Raw genomic sequence first — 25955 nt, 5'->3', positions numbered from 1 at the left:
CACGCACACCAATGCAGGGGCAGGAGGCAATAATAAACTCCACGGGAGCGCAGCAGAAGTGCTGGTAGAGCAGGAACGGCTTTGAAGGTGCATTTGTTCGGACAGCAGCGTGTTCATAACAGGCAGTGATCCCACATTCCCATTCCTGCCCTGCTCACCGCTGCTATCGCCTCCCTCAGGGACTCGTCCTTGTGTACTTACAGCCGACTCCCACGCCAAAATTCTTCCTCAGCCTCATTTACCTGGACATAATTCGTTCCTAATCAGCATGGCCTCTGCTGTACTCAGCAGAAATGCAGCAGGGGGAAACCTCACAACCTAAGCCAAAGCCATGGGGGTGAAAGGGGAAAAGAGGAGGAGGGCAGAGTCAAGATGACGGGTACCTTCTGTAACTCGTCTCAGTACGTCAGGAGAAAAGCAGAAAATCTCCTTTCTGTCACACCAGGGCCCAAAGCAACATTTGTCACACTGACACACATCTGCATCTTCCCATGTGCTTCCTCTGCGCTGCAAGCTGTGCCCTTGAGCTGCTGCGTGCAGCCAGAAGGGATGCAAGGGACTGGATCTAAAACGTAGCTGTCAGGAAACGAAAGGGGAAAAGAAGAAGGAAACGAACAACTCGGCACAGCACAGAATTGAGTATGTGGGAAACAAAACTGACTGCAGCCATTCCTCCCTCACCTTACGGCAACAGCAAGGAGAGGGACTGGGGGTGTCCAAGCCAGTCCCCCAGCTCACCCCTCGTGCTGCCACGTGCTTTGCAGCCCCATAACACGGTATTGCCGCTCCGGTAGCAGTTGGTGAGCTGTGCTGCGTTTGCAAGGCCTCAAGCTTGCTTTGGCTGAACTTCTCCTAACCCGCCTGTAACTTTTGCTTGATTTAGCCGTGGCAGCAATCTTTCTAATTGACCAGGTGTCCATGCCTAATTGGGCTTCACTGCTGTTTACCCTGGCATGCTGCAACCAGAGCTTCGCGCAGGGAGCAGCGGTGAGCAGTTACCCTACAGAACGAGGTATTCCCAACCCTAACACAGCGTCGCAGCAGAGAAACACGGGCCTGGTATGAACGCAGAGGCGCTGAGAGGTGGAGACGCAGGCACAGGACATAAACAGATGCCTCGTACAGGGCACGGCACTGGATACCCCACAGCTCTCCAAGGTCAGCTGAAAGAAACAGGGACCTGGACAAAACTGGTTGAGGGGTAATAAACAGAACAAAGAAATCGTATTAAAGATAGGCCACCTTTCGGGTGTTTGGATATAGCATGCAGCTACAGACCAAGAGCAAAGACTTAAAAGCATGTTAGCAAGCATATAAAAATGATCTCATGTGTTTCCTACAGCGAGGAAGACAAAACCATCCACACGAGCACTCGTATCGCTCCTCGTGAAGGACACCTGATGCTGACAACTTGCCACAAAAGCTCACCTCCCCCAGGGTGAAACCACCGAGCGTAGGGCTCGGAGCAGCAGTGAGATGGTAAGCTATTTTAACTGCATCCTTGTTCCTTCTTTTTCTGTAACAATCAGATTTCAGTTATTCTAACAATCAGCTTCTGGCTTCTCTGTTAAGCTTCCTTCTTTTAGCCATAAATGAGATTTGGCAATAAATGAGACATGGCGACCGACAGAGGCCTTAGCCTGGTACTTTACAGACACACGGAAGAGAACGAGGCACCTGGTGGGCACGAAGGCTCTCCCAGTCTCTCTCACAGCCACCACTGCCACTGGAAGGGCCCAGGAGAGCAGTGCTCCAGTACCCAAAGGCTTCTGCATGATTCTGGAGCACAAGGCCTGTGAGGAGCGGCTGAGGGAACAGGGGGTGTTTGGTCTGGGGAAGAGGAGGCTCAGGGGAGACCTCGTTGATCTCTACAGGAACCTGAAAGGAAGCTGTGGGGAGCTGGGGGTCAGCCTCTGCTCACAGGTAACCAGTGACAGGACCAGAGGGAATGGCCTCAGGTTGCCCCAGGGGAGGTTCAGGCTGGCAATGAGGAGACATTTCTGCTCAGAAGGAGCAGTCAGGCACTGGGACGGGTTGCCCAGGGAGGTGGTGGAGTCACTGTCCCTGGGGGTGTTCAAGGAAAGGCTGGTCCTGGTGCTTGGGGACAGGGTTAGTGGGTGACTCTGTTGGTAGGGGGGTCGTTGGACCTGGTGATCTTGGAGGGCTTTTCAACCCTGATGGTTCTGGCACCTACTGCAGCACATACGAAGAGCACGAGGCCAACCCTCCTGCAGCACACAAAAATCCAACCCCTCTTCCTTCCTCCCCAGGTGACACTTGACTCATCTCCCCGCCAGCGCTGCTCCTGAGGCGCACCTGCGGATCACAGCCCAGGACACGCGATGCCAACAGGCCCTACAGAACAGCCTGCGTGGTGCGGCAAAAAGCGTGAGGAAAAAATAGTGAAGACGAGGTAAACCTCAGCTAAGGAGACACTCGTATTGCCCAGAAAGCAAGATCTGACAGGGGTACTGCCCAAAAACAGGCGCATTGAGCGGCTCACACCGCCTGCGGCCTCGTGGTTACGGCTCTACCCCGAGCCCCAGCGCTCCGTCCCCTCAGCCGCCACACGGCCGCTCGGCAGGGCCACAACCCGGCACCCTGACGAGCCGCTGAGCCGCACCCGTCGGCAGCCGGCTCCCCCAACGGCCCCAACGGCCGCAACGGCCTCCAACGGCCCCCTCTCCGCCACGAGGCCGCGGCCGGGGCCTGACTCAGCGGCGCCGCACCGGCGCTGTCACGTTCCCGGGGAGGGACGAGGCGGAGAAGGGAGCCCGAAGGCAGCCTCGTTACCGCCTCCTCCTCCTCCTCCTCCTCCTTACCCGTCCTCGCTCTTGTTCTTCTGCTTCTTGCCCATGGCGGCGGCCGCTCGTCGCCCGCCTCAGCGCCGCCACCGCCGGCCGCCCGCCCGCAGCCCCGTGCATACGGCGAGCCGCCCGCCCCGCACCCGCACCCGGCCTCGGACCCGGCCCCGGCCCCGGCCCCGCCTCAGCCTCAGCCCCGCCTCAGCCCCGGCCCCGGCCCCGGCCCCGCAGCGCCGCCCGCCGGCACGGAGGGCCCGGAGCAGCGGCCGGCGAAAAAGACACAGGAACCCTTCTTTATTTTATTATTTATTTTATTATTTATTTATTTATTTTATTATTTATTTATTTATTATTTATTTATTTTATTATTTATTTTTGCCGCCCGCCCCTCTCTCTTATCAGCCCCCCCCCAACCCCCGCCCGCCGCCGCCGGGGGAGCTTTATCTCCCCGCCGCACCCACCCACCCACCCGCATTTCCACGAAACGCTTAAAAAAAAAAAAAAAAAGGCCAAAAAACGAAACTTTATTATTACTATTTATTTATTATTTTTTTTTAATCGTTTGTAATATCCCCGTTTTCTCGCACACACACCCGCCGCCGCCTCGCTCTTCCGCAGCCAACGGCGCCCCGCGGCCGCCCTTACCTCGGGGCCGCTCATGGCAGCGGCAGCAGCGCCCCCTCCCCTCCCCGCCCTCCCTCCCTTCTCCGCCTCAGCCCCCACCGCGCCCGTTAACGGCCGCCCAACGGCCGCCGCCGCCTCCCTCACCGAGCGCCGCGCACGCGCGCGCGCTGGAGCGGCAGCCGCCTCCACCAATGGCAGAGCGGGGAGGAGGGGGGTGTCCCGCCCCCTCCCAACATCTCGCGAGACTCCGGCAGGGCGCGACCGGCGCGGCTGAGGTGAGGCGAGGCGGGGCGGCGGCGGCACCGGCGGCGGCGGCGGCTCCGGTGTTGGGGTGAGCGGCGGCGGGGCTGTGAGGGGGCCGTGGGGGCCGGGGTGGGGACAAAGGCCGCCCACGGGGCCGGTAGGGAGCTAATTGGGGCTAAAGGGCCGCGCCCGCCGTGGGCAGCTGTTGTTCGTCACGGCCGCGCGGCGCCTGCGTCGGTACCGGCCCCGCCGCCCCCCTGTGGGGAGCTCGGCGCGGGCGGCTGTGTCTTGAGAGGGGCCGGGCGGGGCTCGGCAGAGGTGTGGGTGTTGTGGGAGGAGTGGGGGTCGCAGCCCCGCTGGTGTGGCTGGGAGAGCCGGGAGCGCTCGGGCGGTAGTGGGGGCTGGAGGGGCTGATTTCTCTTTTTCCATGCTATTTCTTTCAGCACACGGCTTCCTAGCCCTGTCCGAGCAGCGTTCAGCCCTTTCCTGAAGACCTAGTGGGCTGCGAGCCGTGCTGGTAAGTTTTTTACTACCTTTCTATTCTTTCAAAATACAAGAAAGACAAAGGAGATGCAAACAGAGACCCCACATAAGGTGCTGCAGACCAGAGCAGGTCTGGCTGTGGTACATGTGGCGTTAGTGCAACACTGCTGACATTGCATTAAACTTGGAGTACTGCCATGGTGCTGGTACCCTGCCCATCACAACTTAAAATGGGTTTTTGCCTCTGTATGCAAGGTGTTTGCAAAGTCAGTGGTTCTGGTACTTTGGCTATTTTAAAATGTTGCTGAGAGTATTCTAGAACCCAGATCCGGTGCATCAAACCAGTGGCCAGCAGCTAAAGAATCTGATTAGGGTCATTGTGCACTGTCCATGTGTTTCCATTTTAAAGCTGTCACTCGTTACAGTGACATTTTTTTGTAATGTAATATAAAAAATTATTCAGGAGAACTATCTATTTTGTTCTCCTAGCTCTCCGAGCACCCCTAGTCTCGATATGTTCTGCCTTTTAAAGCATTTGGAGAGGGGGAGTTTTAGAGGAAATGATTTTAGCTGCGTGTCTTCACAAAGCAATTAAGATAGTGGCTTCTGGGGTTTTTTAAATCTTTTTCCTGGCTGCCATAAGGTGGTGCTTGCAATTGCAGTTTTCTTGTATTAAATGAAGCAGCGTGTTTGCCTAAGGCGGTTGCTGTTGAGTGCCCTTCCTTTTAGCTAAAGAGTGAGGAGCATTAATTCAGATTCAAATATGTTAATACACATCAGGTACTTAATGCATTTAAACTGTTGAAAACACATGCTGAACACTGCTTAGGCTTATTCTGAGATATCCCTTTCTCCCAGAAGGATGGAGTCATAAGGACTGCATCTTCTATTTTCCCAGCGCTAATTAAAGGTATGCGGATGTGGCTCAGGATGTCTGTTCCTTTGGAACTTGTTAATTTTACTTCATTGTATTGATTAGTAATTTCAGGTTCCTGTGCGCTGTCAGTACCTGGCCCTGGGATGGAAAGAATAGGGCTTGACTGGAGCCCTTCTTGCTACCTGTGTTCATTGTGCAGATGTTCCCCGGAGCGGGTTTTGATAAGGAACATATCCATGTGCTGCAGTTTTTAAACAGCATTGCCTTTTATTTCTGTACAATGTCAACTGCATTATGTAAAAATTCTTTACATGTAAATTCTGTGTATTGCTCTTTTCACAGATCTGAAAGGATCGCTTTACACTTAAAGATGGCTGCTGATACGTCTGTTGAAATTCTCCAGAAAGTTCTGGAGAATGAAATACTTCAGACCACCAAGGTAGTAGAAGAACATCTGGATGCGGAAATGCAGAAGCTGGACCAAATGGATGAAGATGAATTGGAACGCCTAAAGCAAAGGAGGCTTGAAGCACTGAAAAAGGCCAAACAGCAGAAACAGGTAAGTCTTGTGCTAATACAGACTCCTGAAGTGCAAAATGTAATAGTTTTTGGAAATGCTAGGGGAACTGTACGCATGACCTAAGTGTTTTCTTTCTTCACCTTTCTGTACTTTGTTAATTTTAAACAAATCCGAAAAGCAGATCTCTGTTCCTGTGTGCTTGCTTTGTGGCCTTTAACAGGAGAAAGGAAGCTCTGTGATTATCTTATGATAAGGACAGGACAAGGAGCATAATACAGAGATTTCAGTGTGTTGTTATTCACTGAATGTTGTCATCTGAAGTCATAAGTCTCACAGACAACCTAATTGTAAGCTGTTTTGGTGTATGAATCCTGGAGAATCTTAATTAAGGCATGTAAATGGTGCCTGTTCGTTTCTAAGGTATTTTGCAGAAGAAAGATTCAGGGTCTCTTCTTGTTCTAGGGTGGAATTTTGTCCCACTTCTTCTACTCCAATTAAATGTTGGCTGTGTATGACTGCTTATTTTTTCTTGCAGAAAAGGAATTCTGCTTTGGTCCCTGGTATATCTGGCTAAATTGTAGTCCTCATACTCCCCCAAAAGTCTCCTTGAGCATAGATGGTGTTCCTGAAAAGAAAGTTTTGGTAACATATGGTGTGAGGCCTAAATTCTAAATAGGGAAGCCATAGGTTACTTAACTTCATGCAAACCTAAACAGAGAAATAGGGACAAGGGGGAGGTGACTGGGTTGAAAGGAGATGTTTTGGCTGTGGTGGCTAATAGCATGCTTTCAAATGGGAATGCAGTAAAATGTTGTGTGGTTGGGATGCTGCAGGAGAGGCAGAGTTAGTTGCTTTGATTCTCTAAAGATGGAAGTAGAGAAGGTGTCACACTGCTTGTGTGTCTTCAGAAGTGCAGTTTGTATTCGACTCCAGTGTTGTCCTTTCTCAAAAGTTGTAATACTTTGACATGCTCTAGATGTTAACATGTTAGTTCTCCTGTAAAAATGTTTCATGGTACTTGATCTCACCTCATTGTTCTCATGCATTTTCAAATTTAAAGTAGGATACTGCTCTGTAAAAGGAGTAAGATGGCCCACATTCTTCTGGAATAAGAATGTGCAGGAAAATTAACTTATCTGCTGTTGAAGCATAAGTCAGTGTGTGATTTGCATCATTATAACTTATTCATGTAATTTCTTCCAACATTCATGTTAAAATATTCAGGAAATCCTTTGTTCTGCTGTAATTTAGTCTACGGGAAGTCTTTGATTTGCTAGGAGCTCCAACACCCCCCCCTTTTTTTTTTTTAACTCACACAACTGCAAGATCAAGAACGGTAATTTTTTTTTGCACTGAAAGCTGAAATGTCATGTTTTTGTCATGCTTCTCTCTTAATCATTTAGCTTAGTCTATGTGTTTTAATACAGTATAATTTTCTGTATCAGAAGCTGTTCTTGTTTTTTTTTCTTAACTGCATGTCTTAAAAATCTAGGGGATCATCTTTTCCCAGACTGTATTTTCACATTTAGTCAAGCAGGTTTGAAATTGCCTGTAAATGTTAGCTCGTGGATTTCTGTTTCTCCCTTCACTTTGTGAGTAATGGGTATGCACACCTGTGTTGTCAGGGTTTTTTTGGAAGCCTGTCTCTTAGTAAGACATGTTCAGTCTATATTCAGTAGATAAACATCATGTTTGTGCAGGTTTACTTCTTCCTATTTTTTTTGTAGAAAGATCAAAAGAAATAACCTGTTATAGCTTGAGTCAGTTTTAGACAAGTTCTTCTAGGGTGCAAAAATGCTTTAGAGTAGATTTACAGTTCTCTAATTCTGACAACTTTGTTTTCAGTGTTCTTTGAACTAGTCTAATCTTACGAGGAAGCTGCACTGCAGATTTGTGAGCAACTCTGTACAAGACTTGTATTTGCAAACAAGAAGGTGCTCAGCTACCTGCCTGCTGTTGAGAAGGAGGCAATTTAGAAGCGTTATCTGGCCTAGAGACCTTTGCCTAATTTGTTTCTAACTATTACTGTATGAAATGGGTTTTTACTGAAGCCCCCTCCTTTTTTTTTTTCCTTAAAAGCTGTAGAGCTTGCATGACAGCTGCAGGACTAACTAAATACTAATTAACTTCCTTTCCTTTTCCATAAGGAGTGGCTTTCAAAAGGACATGGGGAGTACAGAGAAATCCCAAGTGAGAGAGACTTTTTCCAAGAAGTCAAAGAAAGTAAAAATGTGGTTTGCCATTTCTATAGAGATACAACTTTCAGGTATGGTAAATAAGCTATGTTCAAGCAACCTTTTGCTTATAGATGTATACAAAAAAAAAGCTCTTTTCAAATCTCATAAGTAAATACAGATTCTTAGAAGCATGCAAACGCCTTTTTTTTTCTTCCAATACTTTCTTCCCTCTGAAAGCTTTTGATTCCAACTAAAGTTGACATGATTTGACAAGGATTAATCCCCTCTTGCATAGTTGATTAGAACACAAATGCGTAACTTCTCTGGCAGCATTTGAGAGATTGCTGTGGTTCATTATTGATTTAGCTGGAGGGAGCCAGCTCTAAATTTAGTGACCATAGCAACTTCAAAAAGATCTCTTTGGTTATTCCAGATGAAGATATTCTGGGCAGTTCTGGCAACCAAAAACCAAAACGTAAACGAAATCCTGTCTTAAGCATTTTCAAAATTCAACGTTTTGACTTTGAAAGGATTTGTGGATACCAGTTGTAGCTGTTTTCCCTTTGGGCCTGTACCTTTGTGATTGTCACTTCTTTAGGGTGTGAGGGACCTAGATCTATGTCCTGACTCGAAATAGGAACCTAAAATAAGATCTCCCACTTCCTTGGAAGAATTTCAGAAGTTCTGGGTTGTAGGCTATTTCTGGGTGGGTTTATCTCAATGTCTTCTGTTTAAAAAGCAATTGCAAAATAGAGCTGTTTGTTGAAGGAGGAGCCGGTTGTCCTATTTTTTTCCCCCAAGTTATGTTTTCTCTCATTTATGGAACATAAACTGAAACAGCTTCAATGTGAGAAATCGGAAGAGGTCAAATCCAGATTATGCACTGAGGCATATGTCTTGTGTTTTCTAAGTTAAATATTTGACTCGTACAAGTAGAGTTTATTTTTGAAAGAGCTTTCTTGTGAGACCCCACCTGGAATGCTGCATTCAGCTCTGGGGCCCTCGATGTAAGAAGGACATGGAACTGTTGGAGTGGGTCCAGAGAAGGGCCATGAGGATGATCAGAGGGCTGGAGCAGCTCTGTTAGGAATGAAGACAGGCTGAGGGAGTTGAGGTTGTTCAGCCTGGAGAAGAGAAGGTTCCAGGGAGACCTTACAGTGGCCTTCCAGTACCTAAAGGGGGCCTACAGAGAAGTTGGGAAGGGACTCTGTCAGGGCATTCAGAGATAGGGCAAGGAGAAATAGTTTTAATTGAAAGAGGATAAGTTTAGACTAGAAATTAGAAATTCTTTATTGTGAGGGTGTTGAGTCCCTGGCACAGGCTGCCCAGAGAAGCTGTGGGTGCCCCATCCCTGGAGGTGCTCAAGGCCAGGCTGGATGGGGCTTTGGGCAGCCTGGTCTGGTGGGAGGTGTCGCTGCCCATAGCAGGGGGGTGGAATTAGATGGTCTTCCAACCAAAACCATTCTACAATTCAAAATATTTGGAGCAGCTGTATTCAGCTAGCTTTTACTCAAAGTTGAAAGAATATCTGTGCAAATAATTAGTTCAGAACATGTTTGGGGTGTTTGGTTTTTCTGTACCAATGAAGACTCAGACAGGAGAAGGAACTTTAGAGAAAGTACTTTGTGAAATGTGTAGTGGTGACAACCAGCTTGAAGCTGGTGTGTCAGGTTTTCCAACTACAGTATCAAGTTGCTTTCATCCTTGCCCATTCCAGCTTTCTGATCTATTCAGCCTCCCTTCTAGTTAAAGGACAGCCACATCACAGAGTTTGTGCAGCTGAGCCTCACCACTCAAAGATGACAAGCCTACAAATGTCTTCCATCTGACAATTATTTTGAGCAGCTCATGTTACTGCCCCTTAACTGAGAAACAATTATTGTATGTTCATTCTTACTACATTTTAACAGAAAAGTGAAATACTTGCTTATGGCACTATTGAAACACTCTGAAAATAATTTCTTCTATGCAGCAAGTTACTGCATCTCAGCTGTGGAGGTAGAGACTAAAAAAACAAAGCTCTGTAACGTGTGCAGAGTACTTTTATGAAGATGTGAAATCTGTTGCAGAGAAGCTTTATAAGCTCACAGTCAGTGGAGCTGAAGCAGGAAGAATAGAAGTCAGGGAAATTCCATCAATAAATGGAGGCCTCAAGAAATGAGGGAAGCTGTCAGGTGCATGGGTGGTGTAATTAGGAAGAAACAAGAGAAATGCATGGTGTAATTGTGCGTTAAAGGTGCTCCAGGGCATTATTCTATTAGTTGTTAAATCTGGCTACCTTTAAAACACAGCTTCTCTCAGGACTAAATTTTTAATTGCATAGGTCATATCTGAGGAAGTAATGTGATAGAAATAGCTCTTTATGGTTCTTCTTTAACTTTCTGTAATGCACGTGTTCTTCAGCTTGAGTCTAACAAACATTTTATATGTTTTTTTTCGACAGGTGTCAGATAATGGACAAGCATTTGACCGTATTGGCAAAAAAGCATGTTGAGACAAAATTCTTGAAACTAAATGCAGAAAAATCTCCTTTCTTATGCGAGAGACTGCGCATCAAAGTAATCCCCACTCTAGCACTAATAAAAGATGGAAAATCGCAAGACTATGTTGTTGGCTTCACTGATCTCGGTAACACGGATGACTTCACTACAGAGACCTTGGAGTGGAGACTAGGCTGTGCAGACATAATTAATTACAGGTAATTGTTTTGTGATTGGTTTATTTTCAGATACAGTGCAAGGAGAACGTCCTTGCAGACAGATGAATCTGAAAGTTTGTAACTTTGATATCTTGTATGCTTTAAAACACAAGTGAGTTCAGTCCAGTTATTTCTTCTGTGTACTTTAGCAAGGGAAAGAAAAGAGCACCTCTTTGGCAACATACTAAGATGTTATTATCTTTATAACATCATTTTTGTACAGGAATAAAAAACAAACACAGCTCCTGCTGTTTGCTGCTACAGGGTAGCAACCCTGCTTTGATAAAGCCTGGCCCAGCCACGTGTCTAATGTAATCCTTCCTACAACAGCTTAGATGTCACGCTTGCAATACAGTCAAGCTTGAGCATTTTAATCCGCTTAAGTGAAAACTGTAGGTTGTACTTAAGAGGCTCCTTAATCCATATTGCATATGACTTTTTTTTCAATGGACGGTATAAAGAAGTGCAAATTGTTTGGCAGTATAAGATAATCATCGTAACTGCCTGCATTTAGGACTTTGGTACACAAGGCAGCTAAAAGCCACAATAGCCTAATTTTTCTGTAAATGATACAGCACCTTCTGCTTTGCTTTCCAGTCATGTTAAAATCTGTATTTTTTTTAGGTTAGTCTTTTTTTGAGTGTCTTTTTTATTTATATTTTTATTCTATTTTATTTGTCTATAAAGTATATAAGTTTATGTACTTATATAGTTCATTTCAATGGCTATTTCCCAAAGTTTGACAAGAGGCATTGTTAGATCTTAAAGGAAAAGACCTAATTATCTGTTGAACTTCTGATGAGTGAAGCGGAAATTATAATTCAAAACAAGTTGTAATTCCACTTAGCAGTTCAGTATGAAGCAAACACAACGGAATCAAAGGCAGTCTGGATATTTATTCTAGACAGCAACACCCTTTATGGGAGAAATAATTCAGTGAAATTGAACTAAGCTGCACTGAATTTGCTAAATTTTGATCGTTCTTGGACACATCCCTTTGAGTATTCCCTGGAGTTTCTCCTAACAGACTAGAAACAATTTTTGCTGTTCTTTTTTTTTTTGGTTGTTTTTGTTTCCTTCAGTCTGTGGAATAGCAGATGGTGAAAGGATACGTTGTATTTAGGAGGGGAAAAAAAAACTGTTCAGAACTGCTCAGGTCACATCATCTCAGCAAAATCAGGATTCGAGTGGTATATTGGCTAATTACTGATATGTAATTAACTAGCAGTCATTGAACTGTGTATTTAGGATCAATATCAGTAACATGTTATTTACAAAGTGGTAATAAGCAATTTCCCACCACCCTTCTGTAGCTAATTCCAGGAGGTTCTAATTGCTCACTCTGACATTGAGATGCAAGCCCCTCACAGCTCATGTGAGTTAAAAGCACATACACCCTAAGTGAGGAGGGGGATCCTCCTCTTGCACACCCCTGCTGTAGGACATGTGGGACCTCCAGCTTTATGTGAACGTCGGGAACAAGGTGTGGGTCCCTCCATGCCCCACCAGCTGTGCATGGTGTCAGATAAGGACACTACCATATCTGGCCTAGGTAGAGGTGGAACAAAGTGTCTTCTGGTGCTACAAAACCCATTTTTGACTCTTGTTTCTATTCCACAGTCTCTTCCTGGTTTATTTTCTTTTGTACTTCTTGTCTCTTCCTTTGGTGTAAAAAGCCTCTGTGTAATTCCCTGTTTACTGTTTAATAAGATGAATGGCTGTCCTTAGAGCCATCAGTTTGCTACAAAAAGCCCTTTCAGATTTTTTTCCTGCGGAGCTCTGATCACAAATGCTGTATACACTCACATTCCTGTCTTAGCTGTTGTTGTCCAGGCCCTTTTGCCCAGAAAGCGCTATGCTAGTCATCCCACAGTGCTTTTTAGGGTCACTTTAGGGAGTAAGGCTTGTATTTTCTTAGTGTTTTGTGGGTTTTCTTTTTTTTGGAGGAAAAAAGTAATTAGAGATGCTGCTTACTGTCTGCAAAAATAAGGCTTTAATCAACACCTCTTACTCTTTTCCTCTAGTGGAAACTTGATGGAGCCACCTTTTCAAAACCAAAAGAAATTTGGAACAAGCTTCACAAAGTTGGAGAAGAAGACCATCAGAGGGAAGAAATATGATTCAGATTCTGATGATGACTAAAATAGCTAAACGTGTTTGTAAATCATCTTTTGTTTATGCTTGGTACATTTTTAAGAATGTTTTTTATAAAGCTTATTGCTTTTTCACTACATCTGCACATAACGCTCACTTTTCTATACAGTTTTATACAACTGGGTCATATCAGGAGAAAGCTTAAATATTTTTTTTCCTCTTTTGGAGGTCATTTGTAATTCAACAATCTAAGTCCTATCTAAATAATATGTTGCAAATGATGAAGAGTACATCTTTGTCTGAGAGTACATCTATGAAGCGTTTTGAAGTAACTTAGAACAAACTGTACCAAGACAGATCAAAGGTCCATCCGGCCTAATATCCAGGCTCAGTGGCCAAAAGCAGATGCACAAGGAAGAGAGGGGAGGAAAAAAAGGGTGAGCAGATAGCGGTGCTTCCCCAAAACATACTTTGAGCAGTCTGTGGCTTGGGGAACTCCATATCTGAAAGCATTTGCTGGATAAAAAGAAATCTTTTGAAGTCCTCATTGCATCTTCTTAGCATCCACCTCACATGGCAAGGAGTCCACAACTTAAGTGTGTTGTATGAAGAACTATTCCCCATCATTTTCCTTGAATCTGACAATTCCCTTTTTTTTTTATTTTCTTCATTAAAGGAACAACAGACACTTCTAAGAATTTTCTCTATCAGTTCCTTTTCCAGTTCTCTTTAATCTTATTGTTATTGGTAAAAGCACTGCAAATTATTAGTACCAGGAATTGTGCATTTTAACGAAGATTGCTTACCTTATGGTGCCATATCACAACATTGAGTAACTTAATCGTATTGCACTATAAGCTGTAAAAACAGACAACTTCTGAAAGCGGTGGTCAAGAGAAATGCCCTTTTGCCATCTATGTACGCTGCATGTGGAAGCTGACACAGCGAGTAATAGCACATAGCAACAAGCATATTGAAACCAGCCTTGTTTGCGGGTTTGTATGATTCTGTGGTTTTGAACGTGTGAATTTTACAGCAGGTGCTTTGTACAGGAGGGTAGGCTAGAGAAAAGCGTTTGGGAGAAGCCTTGATCTGTTAGATATAGCGCAGCATGCCGTGTACTGTTTCTTCAGTAATGGACAGGATTTTCAAGGGAGATCTTCCTTGGAACACAACTTAAAGCTTCTGCCTAGGCAAAGTGTCGATGGCTTGTCTTAGTTCTCAAAAACAGAGTTTGCTGTGTGCTGGAGGACCCTTTGACAGTAGTACTTGGAATTCAGTTGGCCCAGAAAATGATGAACTGGGTCTAGTTACTCATGCTGCCTTGTAGTGGAGAGTGCTTGTGATTGGGCCAGCCCAGCAATATTACTCTAAGTTTAAAAATAACAATGATTCTATTTTATTTCAGTTCATGTACATTGAAATAAAATTATTTTAATTCTAACGTTGACTTTTGCATCCTTTCAAATAAAGTCATCTAGGTGCTGTGGGTCATTCTCTGTTAATAAGGGCCTGTCAGAAAGTTGCATGTGCTCTTTCTAGATTTGTAACAAACTATAGTTCTGTCTAAGGCATCACTGAGAAAGCAATCAGTTTGAGATGTATGCAGCCACGTGGCTGCATACTAGGAGCTGGAAGCATACTTGCTTCAAGTTGATCTCATTTTCAGTGCAGAAACTCTGAATGAACAAGTGTTCTTTTTGCATCTGGTTGCGTGGAATTAAATTTAGGTAATTCATATTCCAACAGTCTTGCTAGGAGTGCATTAGCAGGACTTATCTCCGAGCACTAATTACATTGTCTAGGCTGTGGGAATATTAAATCGTGTTTTAAATTGTTGCAGCCTCTCTGGAAATGCATTTAGGCAGTAGCTCGTTAGGTTTCTGACATATTGTGGTGTTAAAGGTTGCTCGGTTCCACGTGTCAACAGTCCCATTACAAACTCAGTGTAAATGCTAATCGGAGGCAGTGGTTTCATGGCAGTTTAAGTTGATTTTTTTTTTTCTAGGTTAATCTTCAATTCGACCTGTTCCTTCATCTGGCTTTTGGTAGGGCCACACATGTTCTGGGGCTGATACAAGGGGTCCACAGGAACATGCGACTTGGATAAAGGGGGGTGTATGCTAACTAGTTGTTTTTTTTTTTTTGAAGTAGTAGCCTCAGATGGATCTGCCTGCTCCAGATCTGTACTTTTACATCTGCTTTCTGCATTTTCTGTCCTAAATGAAGATTTAAACTGTCACCGAATGGTCCTTTTGGTGGGTTTTCTGCTCCTGATCTGCATACTGCTTTGATATGAACAGTCCACGTCTATTAATCTCGTTTTGGGTGGAATGTAGAGATTCGTTAAAATGTGGAAAATTCTTTTAGTTTGAGTATTGAGGAACAATTTTTTTTTCTCGTGAGGTGAAGCTCAAGCAGTACAGAGGTACAGATTAAATAGTGAAATGTCCATGATAGTATGTCCTTCAGCGAGCTAGAAGAGGAAGCAATACAAAGAACATTAATTTAACGAGATGTCAGCTGTACAAACTTGAAAGTTGTGAAGCTTGGCTTTGTCAACAGTGATGTAGTGGCAATAAAGGTGACAAAAAAAGATGTTGAGGACACGCGATAGCTAGAAAAGGCAGGGGTTGCGTGTCACCAGTTGCTTACGGCTGCAGGATGGTGTGTGTGAGGCCGTGACTAACTGGGACTCCTGAACCCGGGCTAATCACAAAATGGGGCCTGGCCTGGCACGTGTCAGCCGTGGAAGGGTCTTACGCAATGAGGGGATGAGAAAATGTTCACATGCAGCTCTTGGAGTTATGGGGCTTAAGCATGAGCCCAGCATGTAACATTAGCAGTGATTAGTGCTTGATGCTTCCGTGAAGTAATCATTAATGCTTGGGGAAAATAACAGCTGAACAAGGCCGGTGCTGCTCAGCTCTGCGTGCCAGGGGATGCAAGCTTGTCCGTGTGCTGATCCTCCACTGAGCCCATGTTGTGCTTGGGATGTTCTGAGTGAGGAATCCACCCAAAGATTAAATGGAGCTTTGGGACTTGGGAAGTTCAGTCCTTGAAAGGGGTTGAATGAGACGCAAGCTCTGGAGCAGGGAACAAATTAGCAGCTGCTCTCAGACCCCTGTTGTAGGTTGGGCCCCCTGTGATTGTAATAAAGGCCGTTGAGGAAGGCAGACTGGTGATGATTTGATGCCTCCCAGTTCTGTGTTCCAAGTAACCCACATTGTGCTATTTCCCTCCTGGAAGTTCTGAAAGGAACGCTTTTCTATAGAAATTTCTGTAGGAAATTCGGGTTTTGAGCAACCAGAATGTTGACACTCATTTTCCTCCCTTACACACACACACGCCTACACGTACGTGTGCACACATCAATTTGATGCAAAAATAACCTGGCTTCTGGACTCGTTGCATGCTCAATACCTGTACTCTGCTTTTCTCGAAGGGATCTTCTGTCAGTAGGGGGCTGATCCATCTTTTTAGAACTAGAGGGTCAGGGATACCCTCCCGAGTTTAAAAGCCTCTGGGAATCAGAATTGGAGCATATTTGATGTTACTGGGTGTTGCTCTTCATCCTTCTTTTAAAGGATAGATAGATAAGTAGGTAAATAGTTCTTCCACGTCAGAGCAATTTGTTGCTCTGAAGGTCTAGCCTGCTCCTTTGTTCTTGGGGAGCTGTCAGAGTTAAGTCTCACAAATACGACGGAGGTGCTTTTGGATGTTCCAGTCTCCCAGACCCTCCTTTTTATCCATCCCCTGGAGAATCCTGTGCTGTATCAGATGTGTGAAAGGAGACGTACGCTCATACCCCTTCCATTGATGTAAGCTAACACAGCAAACTGGCTAAAGCAGTACAAAACCGTCACAAAATAAAAAGCTCAAATTTGGTGAGTTAATTTCAAGTGCACATAATGCTGGCAGATGCTTGATGCTTTTTGTTAAGAAATCTTGCGTTTAGAGGTCCCGCGCAATGCGTGCTCTAAGGCTATGATTTTCCGACTGCCTGTTACAACCAGGGGTTGAGCTACCTGAAATAAAGCACCTCTGCTGCAGGAGCCACATAACTGTGTCAGCTCAGCAGTGAGCCTGTCTCCTTGCGCTTTGCGTTTCTTGAGCACAGCCTGTTCAAACATCATCTGCCCCGCGGTACGATTTCAACATCAGACTCCTTTTAAATATGTTTGGACCTAATTAACTTATCTTCTGCACAAACCACGCGATCTTCAGTAAACGTTGGCTTTTCCCGGGATGACATTGTATGAAAACCAGGTGAGTACAGCATATAAAAACAAATTAATTCCTGTCCTGTCCTTCCTCCTCGCTAATTATTTCATCTTGTAAGTGTGCTGCCCTAGAAAAAAATGTCAGAAAGTGCTTCCTGTTTGGTTTCCCAAGTGTTGACAGACCTCGGTGCTTTGTATCATGAATTCCAGGCACACAGAAAAGCTCGTAATAGTTATCATGATTAATGGGTGAAGTTAATTATTCAGAGATGTTACTTCGCCATCCCTGTGAGTCACTAATGTACTATCCTCATTTTATACATGGGAGACTGAAACAAGATTAGCTTTGCTGGAGGAGGACCTGGGCACACCAAGAACTAGGTGCTCCACTACCTCATTTCAGCCGCTTCCTGAAATCCATATTTTGGGAGTAGGTTTGTCAGTTTTCTCTCAGATGCACCTGGTCCTGGTGAGGTGTGTAAGTGCTTTACCCAAAAGGGAGTTGAGTGGGGGTTTCTGCCTTCACGAGGGTGTCTTCCAACCAAGATTGGTCTTGCTGCTGCCGTGGCTGGTGTAAACAGAGTAGGCTCCACAGCCTATTTTTGTGAGTAAATGCATGAGTGCGGGCTGCAGACTCCCATCCACACAGGGATTTTGATGTCGGGATACAAAGAGCAGAGCGCAGACCTTAGGAGGTAAGGACCACGCTGCTCTGGGCCACTTGAGGCTTGCACAGGAGCAAAAGTGCATCTCAGTGGCCTACCTGGAACACAGCTTTGGAGCATGACAGATGCTTCATGAGCTCACACCCTCTCATGGCTTGAACTCTAAATGACTTCTTTTGGGTGATATTTCTATGTCTAAGCTGGGATATGAACTGAAGTCTCCTAAGATCCAGTCCAGTGAGCTCTTTGCTAGGTTGTCTTCCCTGTGATAAAATTCAAAGTCTCGTTATAGAGAAAAAAAAAAAAAAAAAAACACTTTTTTTCTTCTTTTCATAAATACTTCTGGTCTTAGTTTTCTCACACGATGGCTGGAGAGAGGCTTTGTGCAGAGTGGGATGTTTCAATGCCAAACCCTGTTCTTCTGTATGGCAAGATAAGGGAGGAGCCCAGCCCTCAGCAGCTGCTCAGCTCAGAGCACAGTGAAAACCAAGAGCCTCATGCCTCACAAACGTGAAGCCCGTCTCACTTCACTTTTGCTGTTGTTACTCAAAGGTATATTAGATGCAGAAAAGAAACTCTATTATTAACTTGTCCGTGTCTCTTTAAACAGTGGGAGAGACAGCTCTAGAGGATTTGCCTGAGACGAAAGGCGTGGGTCTAAAACAAGCCCGAGAGGGGAGGCCACAGATGCATCTTTAACTGGCCAGTTAGTGCGAGGCATCCAACATGCGTCAGTGGGCATGGGCAGGTTCCCCATAAAGTAGTCGTAAGGTCTGTGAATACCTGGTGTTACCTGTAATTACATCCCAGACAAAAGGGATAGCCTGAGAAACGCACCTGCCAGGAGATATTAGGAAACCAGAGCTGAAACGCACAAAAAGAGGCGGTAATTAGCATGGATGTCGTTCCAGGTGCTTTTAGGTGCTTTTTTTTTTCTCACCATCCCACCAAACATGACGATACAGCCCTCAGCCTGGCAGAGAATGATATGCAGTACGTAATGCTGTTCAAAATGATACTGCGTTTTGATTATACCTCGATTAAATGAGGAAAAAATAAAATCGGTAGCTCACGTGGTCTCTCCTGTTGGTTGGAGGCAGATTTTATCTGGTGCTTGACATCATTTTCCAAATTAAATCTAGCACAAACATGAAAAATCCTGGTGGCAGGTGTGGCTCGCTCTCATTAAATGGTTCACCTGGATCTGCTGCTGTGGGTTTACACGGAGCAGACCAGAAATCTTGGTGTCTGAGGGACCTGCAGGTCCCTTCGCATGGCGGTGCCCTGGACAAGCTGGCTCAGAGCCCTGCCCCGTTCAGCTACGTGAGCATGACCTTGTTTCCACAAAGGCTGCCTGCTCTCTGCATTCAGTCGAAGAGATGGCAATCGGCAAATTTTGTGTAGATAGGGAAGTGTTTAGCACCAAAAAAAAAATCTCATTCATAATGCTGCTGAGAAAATGCCCCCTTATTTGGCCTCGTGCTGGAATTGTGTGACTACAAGGAGTCTGCCACAGGGATCTGACAGCATACAGCAGCACAGATAAAAATAATTGTATTTTAAAAATAGCAGCCACAATTCAAGAAGTAAATAAACAACAACGCAACGCAGAGCGGGCATTAAGAATTCATGTGACAGTACTGGGAATTGCACAGAAAATCTTTCTGTGGGCACTAAATGAGAGAGAACATACATAACAAAGAGAATCGGTATTTAAACTGAAAACTCTCTTAAGGACCATTAATGAATGACAGACCCATTAGGAAAGAAATCTTACCTACGATCAGAGGCTACTTTCAAACAAAAAAAGTCCAAAATCATCAACTTGATTGCAGGTTCAGTGACAGAGGAAGACTGGTTTATTACCACTAATATGATACCATCTTTATAAAAGGTTCCTGGGTGTCAACACCCAAATATTTCCATCTATTAGAGAGGATACATCTCTTTCCAATAAGATCACCTTGTTCTATAGGAGGCAAATGAATGTATCTACTGATTTTGTAGCCATCAAGCTGTGCACTCTGGCCTCTTCCCAGTTTGTTTCTTCTGTCTTTCCTCTCTTCCAGCATTTCTTTGGTCGCTGTTTGCTTTGGAAATCTTTGCAGCCACATTGTACATGTGATGGCTCTATTTTCTACCTGTTATTTCCAAAGATACCACATAGATTAGTACCTTATGTCAAATGTTACCTTGAATTATTTAAAATCTTACACTGTAGTAAAAGAATTAAGATTTCTTCTAGTCCAAGACACCGTAACACAACATCAGGTTTGCAGATGAAGAATGAATGCCTAGCCATTTTGTGGTCTTTGGAAAGATTTCTATTATTTCCATGTTTTCACCCAAATAAATGAGTGATTTCAGACACCTGAACTAACAACCCAACCCTTGTGTAACAACAGGGCCAGATTCTCCAGTGGAGCTTCCCTCCTTCTTACTAATGCGAGGTCTAAGTCCTTGATAGCTGTATTCAGGGATTTTAAGGTGGCAAGGCCCACTTGATCATCACCCGTGCTTTAACAACTAATAACCCTCGCTTGTTTTGAACTTAGAAATGTGTATCTGTCCGGAATAGGGCTTCGTACTCAGCAGGTCTAAAGCACAAAGGAGAGAGGGAAAAAAAAAAAAAAAAAAAAGAGAGAGAGAGAAATACATTGATTTTTCATTTATTAAATAACAAAAAGAAAGCTATTTGAAGGAACTCTTACGTTTCTAGCCTACACCCATGCTAGGCAGAGTCTGGTGAAGAGAAAAACGTGGGGAGGGAGACAGGCTTAGAGGCCACTGGCCTCCCAGACAATCTTTCAGTCCCCTAATTTGTTTTAGTAACTTACACGTACAAAAAGTGTCTCAGCCACGTGGTGCAAATCTGTCCCAAACCCTCTGCAAGCCCCCACTGACTTCAACTGCTGAGATATCAGTACCCTTCCTCCTTGCCTCAGCAGCAGCATCCCTTTTTGGAAATCATGTGAAAGTTTGATATTCAATTAAAATCTTGCCAATCTAAACTCCTTGGGGAGACAAGACAAAAACCCTTCCAGAAATGTGCCCAGACTGATCTGGGATGTAAAGGAAGGAGAGCACCAGGCAGGGATCTGAATTTTGCCTGGCCTCTGCCACTGATTCACTGCAATGCTTTCTGTAAGTCATTTATGGAGCATCAGTGTAGTCACTGATGGAGGAAAAACAATATTTATTTCCTTTCACAGAATTGTCCTGAGTCTTACTAACCACTGCTTGTACAAATCTTCGGATGAAAGAAAACATAAGAGTTCAAAGCTCTTATTATATATTACCTGTTACACTTTATAACAAATGTCATCACACTAAACAGGAATTAACATTCCAAAACCCAGAGGGTGGGTACCTTTTCATACCCATATATATAAAAGTCATCAAGTGACCTGCCTCAGAGGAAGGCTGATTGAAGACAGGTGAGTCTGAATCCACTCGGAGAATATCTGTGTGGACGCAGAAGCCTTGATTTTGGCTTTGATTTAGCATGCTGTTAATTTTGTAATTGTTTCCCTGTTTCTGCTTAAGGCTTGTGGTGATTTTTGTGATGGGACTAAAAAAAGGCTGATGCCTTAAAACCTTATAATGTGACAATTTTCTGTTTATAGAAACAGCTACAAACTGCAGCATTAGGTATGGATTTGCCATTGAATTAAGAGGTATTGGGTCAGGCTGCAGGGATCCAGGCTTGCAAATACTCAGTGTTTGGACTCAAAGTGAGCTGCTGAGCACAAACCCAGCTCTGGCAGTGGGCATTTGCTGGGCTGAATGATCTCTCTCAGGGCAAGGGAGTCTTTCTGATGACATTGGTGGCCTATTTGAGTTTGGGCATCCATGCAGTCTGCTTTACAGTGGAAATACCTATTAGACTGAAGAAAAGGTCAGGCATTACTAAAATCAATAAGGCATTTTCAGGTGTTAATAGCATTGCAGGATGACTGCCTGCAAGGCTCATGGCATTGTTTTGTACTTGAAATATTCTTGGGGGGGGGAAAAAAAAAAAAAGGCATTTGTAAGCTCTAAAACATGCTCAGTTAAATGCCCTCACCAGCAAGGCAAGTGCAATCAACGTGTTTTTTTTTCAGCCAATAGCTATTATCTGATGATATTTTGGAATTTTATTAATAAACACAAGAGGCATTCATTACTAAAGTGATTATCTGCTGTTGTCACACACAGGAATTAATGCAGAAATATTATTTTAACAGCAAAACCTTGGAACTGCTCTGCATGCTCTCAGCAGCAAAATGAGGGCTGTATTGCTTGATTTTTGGCAACGTGTTTTTCCCAAAGGCTTTCCAAAGCCATATTGCCTTTTGAACAGAGAGATCTATGTACTCTGTAGTACACTGGATGTCAAACACCTGTATATTTAAAGCAAATGTACTGAGCCTCCTCATTGTAGAGATGCTGTGGGTGTTCAAGAGGGGCCATGAGAGCAAGCAATGGGCTAAAAAAGTCCCTGCTGGCCCTGGTTTGGTGCTTCCTTCTTAATGTGATGGTGACAGCAAGGTGGCACATGAGATGGAGGAGCCATCCCTCCAAAAACTCCCAGATAATTAGGAAATAAGAAGCAGACAGGGCTCCATCACCTGCTTGTCCTGCCAGCACCATCCCCTGAAGCCAGCAGCTGACAGGAGAGCCCAGGGCTGGGGAGGAGCAGGGGGAGCTCTTGGCATGGACGCTTTTTTCAGGGCTGTTGAATTTCACCACCAACTTCTTCACGTTTTGCAAACTTCTGTGTTCTCAGGTGTCCTGGGGCAGCGGAGGAGAGCCATCGCCATGGTCCCCGCGCTGCTCTTGCTGGGCCTTTCGGCCCTGATCGGTGAGCCTGGGCGCGGGTTTGGTTTGCTGGGGAAAGCACCCTGCCCTCAACTGCTTGCAGAGTCACAGACATACCCAGCTAGCCTTGTCTGACCTCTCTGCCTACTCAGAAAGGTCTCCCAAATGTCACAGGCTGTTTGCCGGAGCCTATTCATTCCTCAGTTATTGAGGAAATTGGGGTAATTTGCCCAGGCTGAGGCACACGTTCTCCTCAGCTAATTCCCCGTGAGGTTGTGGGGACACCCGGGAGATGTTCCCAGCCATCATCTGAGGGGTGCTGGGCATCAGGGGGCACTAAACAGAAAGAGCCCTGTGAGGTAAATGTGGAGCCTGTGTCTCCTTCCCCCACACCGGCTTTTACACTTAGCAGGGCGGACACCTATTTGTGTAAATCATCATCAGTTTCATTTGCTTCAACCTATTCAGCTAGGAAAGAACAAATTCCTGCCCTCTGTCACCGGTAATGTCACTGACAGGGAGCAGTGGCCATGACATACGCTTTGATTACGGGCCTGGATGAATGAATGCCTCGTGCTTGCCTTGCATTCACCTGCAGCAAGCTGTGCGACACTGCTCCGAGATCTCATGTTTCCAAACACCTCCGTCTCATTTTCCAGCTCCGTCTGCGAGTTACAGTTGCTATGGCGATATAAATGCTCTTCAAGCCCCCACGATTTCCTGCACAGCCGTGAGAGCCCCGGACTGCGGTAGGTACCACGCACCGCTTGATCTCTCGGCCTACCTGTACCTGGCGGAGGGATGCTGTGCCTGCCTGGTGTCACCACCAAATTAAACATGCTGCAGCTACTCAATTAGCCAAGAGGGAGAAAGAAAGCCCTCTCCCCAGCCCCAAAAATGTGGCAGGTGTTGTGAAGCCTCTAGACTTGGTGGGAAGTGGGAGGGCAAACTCCACGGGCAAGATCCTCAGCCTGTAAGTAGAGGGAGCTGCAGCAAACCCCATTTCACCCCACACACCCGTTCACCAGCTGTAGCACCAGCATCAGCACGCTCCCCAAACCCCGTTTTTGTAAGGGCGGGTGGGTAAGGCTGCCTCTCCCCCAGCTGCAGGCATTGCTGCTGTGAGGAGGACGGCGGACGCAGACATCATTCGCCTGAGGAAATACGAGATCCCCATTAAGAGAGTCGCCAGGAACCTGTGCCTGGACCCGGCGCTCATCGCTGCCATCATCTCGCAGGAGAGCCGTGCCGGCCTGCTGCTGGACAACGGCTGGGACCAGGGCCGGCAGAGGTTCGGCCTGATGCAGGTATGGCCACAAGACAAGAGAGAGAAGAGCCCACAGGTGGCAGCATGGCAAGGGTCTGCCTCTCTCAGGGCTTCACCTTGGCCAGTGAGCCTCCCGTGTTCAACACTGGGACACACTCCCTTTGCAGACTGCATTTTATCACCTCAGTTTTATCACAAGTTGGGTCGCTGCTGTGAATCATGGACTGGGAGTGTTAAAACGAGGTGAAGCTACAGCGGTGGTTGTGTTCGAAGGGAAAACGATCTTCTTGCTTGACTTTTCCAGATCGACAGGCGCTACCACCAGCCTTACGGGACGTGGGACAGCGAGGAGCACATCAACCAGTGTTCGACCATGCTGGTGCTTGGGATCAATGAAATGCGGGCGAGGCACCCTACCTGGACCTGGGACCAGCAGCTGAGAGGTACGGCGTGCCCCATGCAGCAGTGGGGACATGCTGGGGGTTATATGTGGAAACAAAGAGGGGACATTGCATTACTGGCACCATCAGGACGTTAACAGCTGAGATTCTCTCTACTACATCTCTCTTCTACACCTCTCTTCTACTTTTCACCATCAGCGCTTTGACTTGTGATTTGCAAGGCACTTTCACACAGGTTCAGTGTGATATCCTACACATTATTCCCTTGGGTTCCTCTTTCATTCCCACACTGCCTTTTTTTTTTTTAAATATGAATATTTCAATAAGCTTTCTAATATTCTAATAACAGTTAGTCAACACCAGATGATCACTTTCTGTTTGTATGAGGCGAAGGCCTCTGAATGATGGGAGTGCTGTGCATCTGTTGGTGTCACTTTTAAAGGGAAAAGATCATCAACCTGGCAGATTTTATAGCATCTTAGCATCCCTTACTTTTTTTTTTTACTTTTTTTTTTTAATATGTTGGGTCAAGGAAGCTTGAGATACAGGTTTGTTCATCACCCGTGTTATCTGCATGCTGTTTTATTCCCTCTTTGCTATTTCTTGCTCTCCAATCCTTTTAGACTGCAGCCTTTTGTGGGACCAGCATGCTGTTCCTACCCACATTTGGAGAGAATCAGGGGCTTCTTAACCATACAAATAAGCATTTTGCGAAATGAATCACTTTTCAGTAATAACACACAATTAGCAACTTCCCAAGCTGTTGTATACGTCTGATGAGATGCATTGCCCTTTATACTAGGAATTTTTACTTTTTAAATCTGTATTTCTCATTTATAATCCCATGATAACTCTTTCTTAACTCTTCCCAGGGGGAATCTGTGCCTACCGTGCAAGAATCAGCAACATCCAGGTCTACGACGAAGACCCCTGCGGCAGAGACAACTCCTACGTCAACAGCGTGATCGGGCGGGCCCAGTACTTCAAGAGGCATGGGTTCTAGATCAGCAACCGACCCCACCACAGACCCTCTCCTCCACATAGTCTAGCCCAGTAGTGATGGTAGTACCCAGAGCGGTTCCTCCAGGGCTCCTGGCAGGAGCAGTGCTGGTGGCACCGGCACGTTGCTTGCTCCAGCACACCCCAGTTGCCCATGGGCAAGCTCAGTGCTGCCTTCCAGGGGACTGACAGGGGCAACACGCCACGAGCTCAGGGCCTTTAGAAGGCAGCTGAGGACATCCCCACTGGGTGAGGAAGCTCCTTGCATTAGGGGCTGAACCTGGGGCTGTTTGTGCATCCCTCCAGCAAGCAGCTCTCCCTCAGCATGGGCTGTGCTGTTGCCGTCTCCTCTCTACGTCCACCTCCTTCCTTCTCCCCAGCCAACGGGAGGGAGAAGCCCCCAAGCTAAGATCTTCCTCCCCCTTGATGTTGCTGGCTGCTTGGCAATGAAGAGGCTCCTCTCTGAGTCTTCCATCTCTGCACACTTCTGTTAGCTGCTTATTCCTGGGGCCAGCCTTGTGGGGTAAACCACCAAGCATTCTCCTGGTGCTCCCGTGAGCCCAGGAGCCCCTTAAGGGCTGGTGACCCCTAGAGGGAGAAAAACAGCCTTGCACAGGGGAAATCCTCTAAATGGGAAACACTACAAGTGCTGTAGTGGGCACACAAATCACCTTTCTGTTACAGAGCCACACTCTGAGCAGGAGCTGGCCCCGGGTATCCCTGCCCCAGGAGCTGCATTACAGCGATAGTGCTGGTATGAAACTCACCGCCTTTCCTCCTTTCCTTTGGCGTGTTTGTGCTGGGGCCCGCTGAGTTTCAAAGCGTGCATTTCGGCTTCTGTCCCTCTGCCAGGTACCCTGCCTTTTAATTAGGAGTGAATTAGCTCTGGGTGTATAAATTCTGTTTGAAAGTATTCTTCAATGCGGATGGGTCTGGGTGCAAATTTTGGTTTAAAGAGAATCCAAATAAAGAGAAACGATGTATTCCAATTCTTTTGTTGCTTGGCAAACAACTCATCTCTGCAGTTTCACAAGGCCGGGTGGGTAGCAATGTGTGGCTCTGGTAAATAACCCAATTTGG

The 25955-nt window shown here is 45.7% G+C and overlaps 3 protein-coding genes across 5 annotated transcripts in view; 2 read left to right on the top strand and 1 right to left on the bottom strand.

Moving 5' to 3' along the window:
* The window catches only part of EIF5B (eukaryotic translation initiation factor 5B), a 31813-nt gene extending 28821 nt beyond the window's left edge, over nt 1-2992 (bottom strand). The window contains exon 1 of the mRNA XM_038173217.2: nt 2823-2992. Within this exon, the coding sequence (XP_038029145.1) occupies nt 2823-2857 (35 nt within the window). The 5' untranslated portion in view covers nt 2858-2992. The remainder of the gene's footprint in view (nt 1-2822) is intronic.
* Nucleotides 2993-3551: 559 nt separating this feature from the next.
* Nucleotides 3552-13964, top strand: TXNDC9 (thioredoxin domain containing 9). 3 transcript variants are annotated; one of them, XM_027446242.3, is made up of 6 exons: nt 3552-3703; nt 4115-4188; nt 5374-5590; nt 7699-7817; nt 10172-10426; nt 12451-13964. In XM_027446242.3, exons 3-6 carry the CDS (start codon nt 5402-5404, stop codon nt 12566-12568), a joined length of 681 nt encoding a protein of 226 aa, XP_027302043.1. In that variant the 5' UTR covers nt 3552-3703; nt 4115-4188; nt 5374-5401; the 3' UTR covers nt 12569-13964. The 3 variants fall into 3 exon arrangements, with proteins under 3 accessions (XP_027302043.1, XP_027302032.1, XP_071886992.1); XM_027446231.3 differs by having other exon boundaries at nt 3611-3759; XM_072030891.1 differs by lacking the exon at nt 3552-3703 and adding an exon at nt 3967-3991.
* Nucleotides 13965-20793: 6829 nt separating this feature from the next.
* On the top strand, nt 20794-25864 carry LOC101790268 (lysozyme g-like). The gene is made up of 6 exons (XM_021268043.4): nt 20794-20845; nt 22177-22251; nt 22868-22957; nt 23313-23515; nt 23780-23918; nt 24749-25864. The coding sequence occupies exons 2-6, from the start codon at nt 22209-22211 to the stop codon at nt 24877-24879; spliced, it is 606 nt and encodes a 201-aa protein (XP_021123718.3). The 5' UTR covers nt 20794-20845; nt 22177-22208; the 3' UTR covers nt 24880-25864.
* The last annotated feature ends 91 nt before the right edge of the window (nt 25865-25955 follow it).

Source organism: Anas platyrhynchos, chromosome 1 (genome assembly GCF_047663525.1).
Source record: "Anas platyrhynchos isolate ZD024472 breed Pekin duck chromosome 1, IASCAAS_PekinDuck_T2T, whole genome shotgun sequence".
Classification (NCBI taxonomy): Eukaryota; Metazoa; Chordata; class Aves; order Anseriformes; family Anatidae; genus Anas; species Anas platyrhynchos.
The sequence above is the reverse complement of the archived record's forward strand: the minus strand, read 5'-3'. Positions and strand labels throughout refer to the sequence as shown.

What these genes read in the sequence shown, in the direction of transcription:
- TXNDC9 (XM_027446242.3), top strand. Translation starts at nt 5,402, where the DNA reads ATGGCTGCTGATACGTCTGTTGAAATTCTCCAGAAAGTTCTGGAGAAT. An exon ending in TATAGAGATACAACTTTCAG is followed by an intron (nt 7,818 to 10,171) that starts GTATGGTAAATA and finishes TTTTTTCGACAG; the next exon opens with GTGTCAGATAATGGACAAGC. An exon ending in GCAGACATAATTAATTACAG is followed by an intron (nt 10,427 to 12,450) that starts GTAATTGTTTTG and finishes CTTTTCCTCTAG; the next exon opens with TGGAAACTTGATGGAGCCAC.
- LOC101790268 (XM_021268043.4), top strand. Translation starts at nt 22,209, where the DNA reads ATGGTCCCCGCGCTGCTCTTGCTGGGCCTTTCGGCCCTGATCG. An exon ending in GGGCCTTTCGGCCCTGATCG is followed by an intron (nt 22,252 to 22,867) that starts GTGAGCCTGGGC and finishes CTCATTTTCCAG; the next exon opens with CTCCGTCTGCGAGTTACAGT. An exon ending in AGAGGTTCGGCCTGATGCAG is followed by an intron (nt 23,516 to 23,779) that starts GTATGGCCACAA and finishes TGACTTTTCCAG; the next exon opens with ATCGACAGGCGCTACCACCA.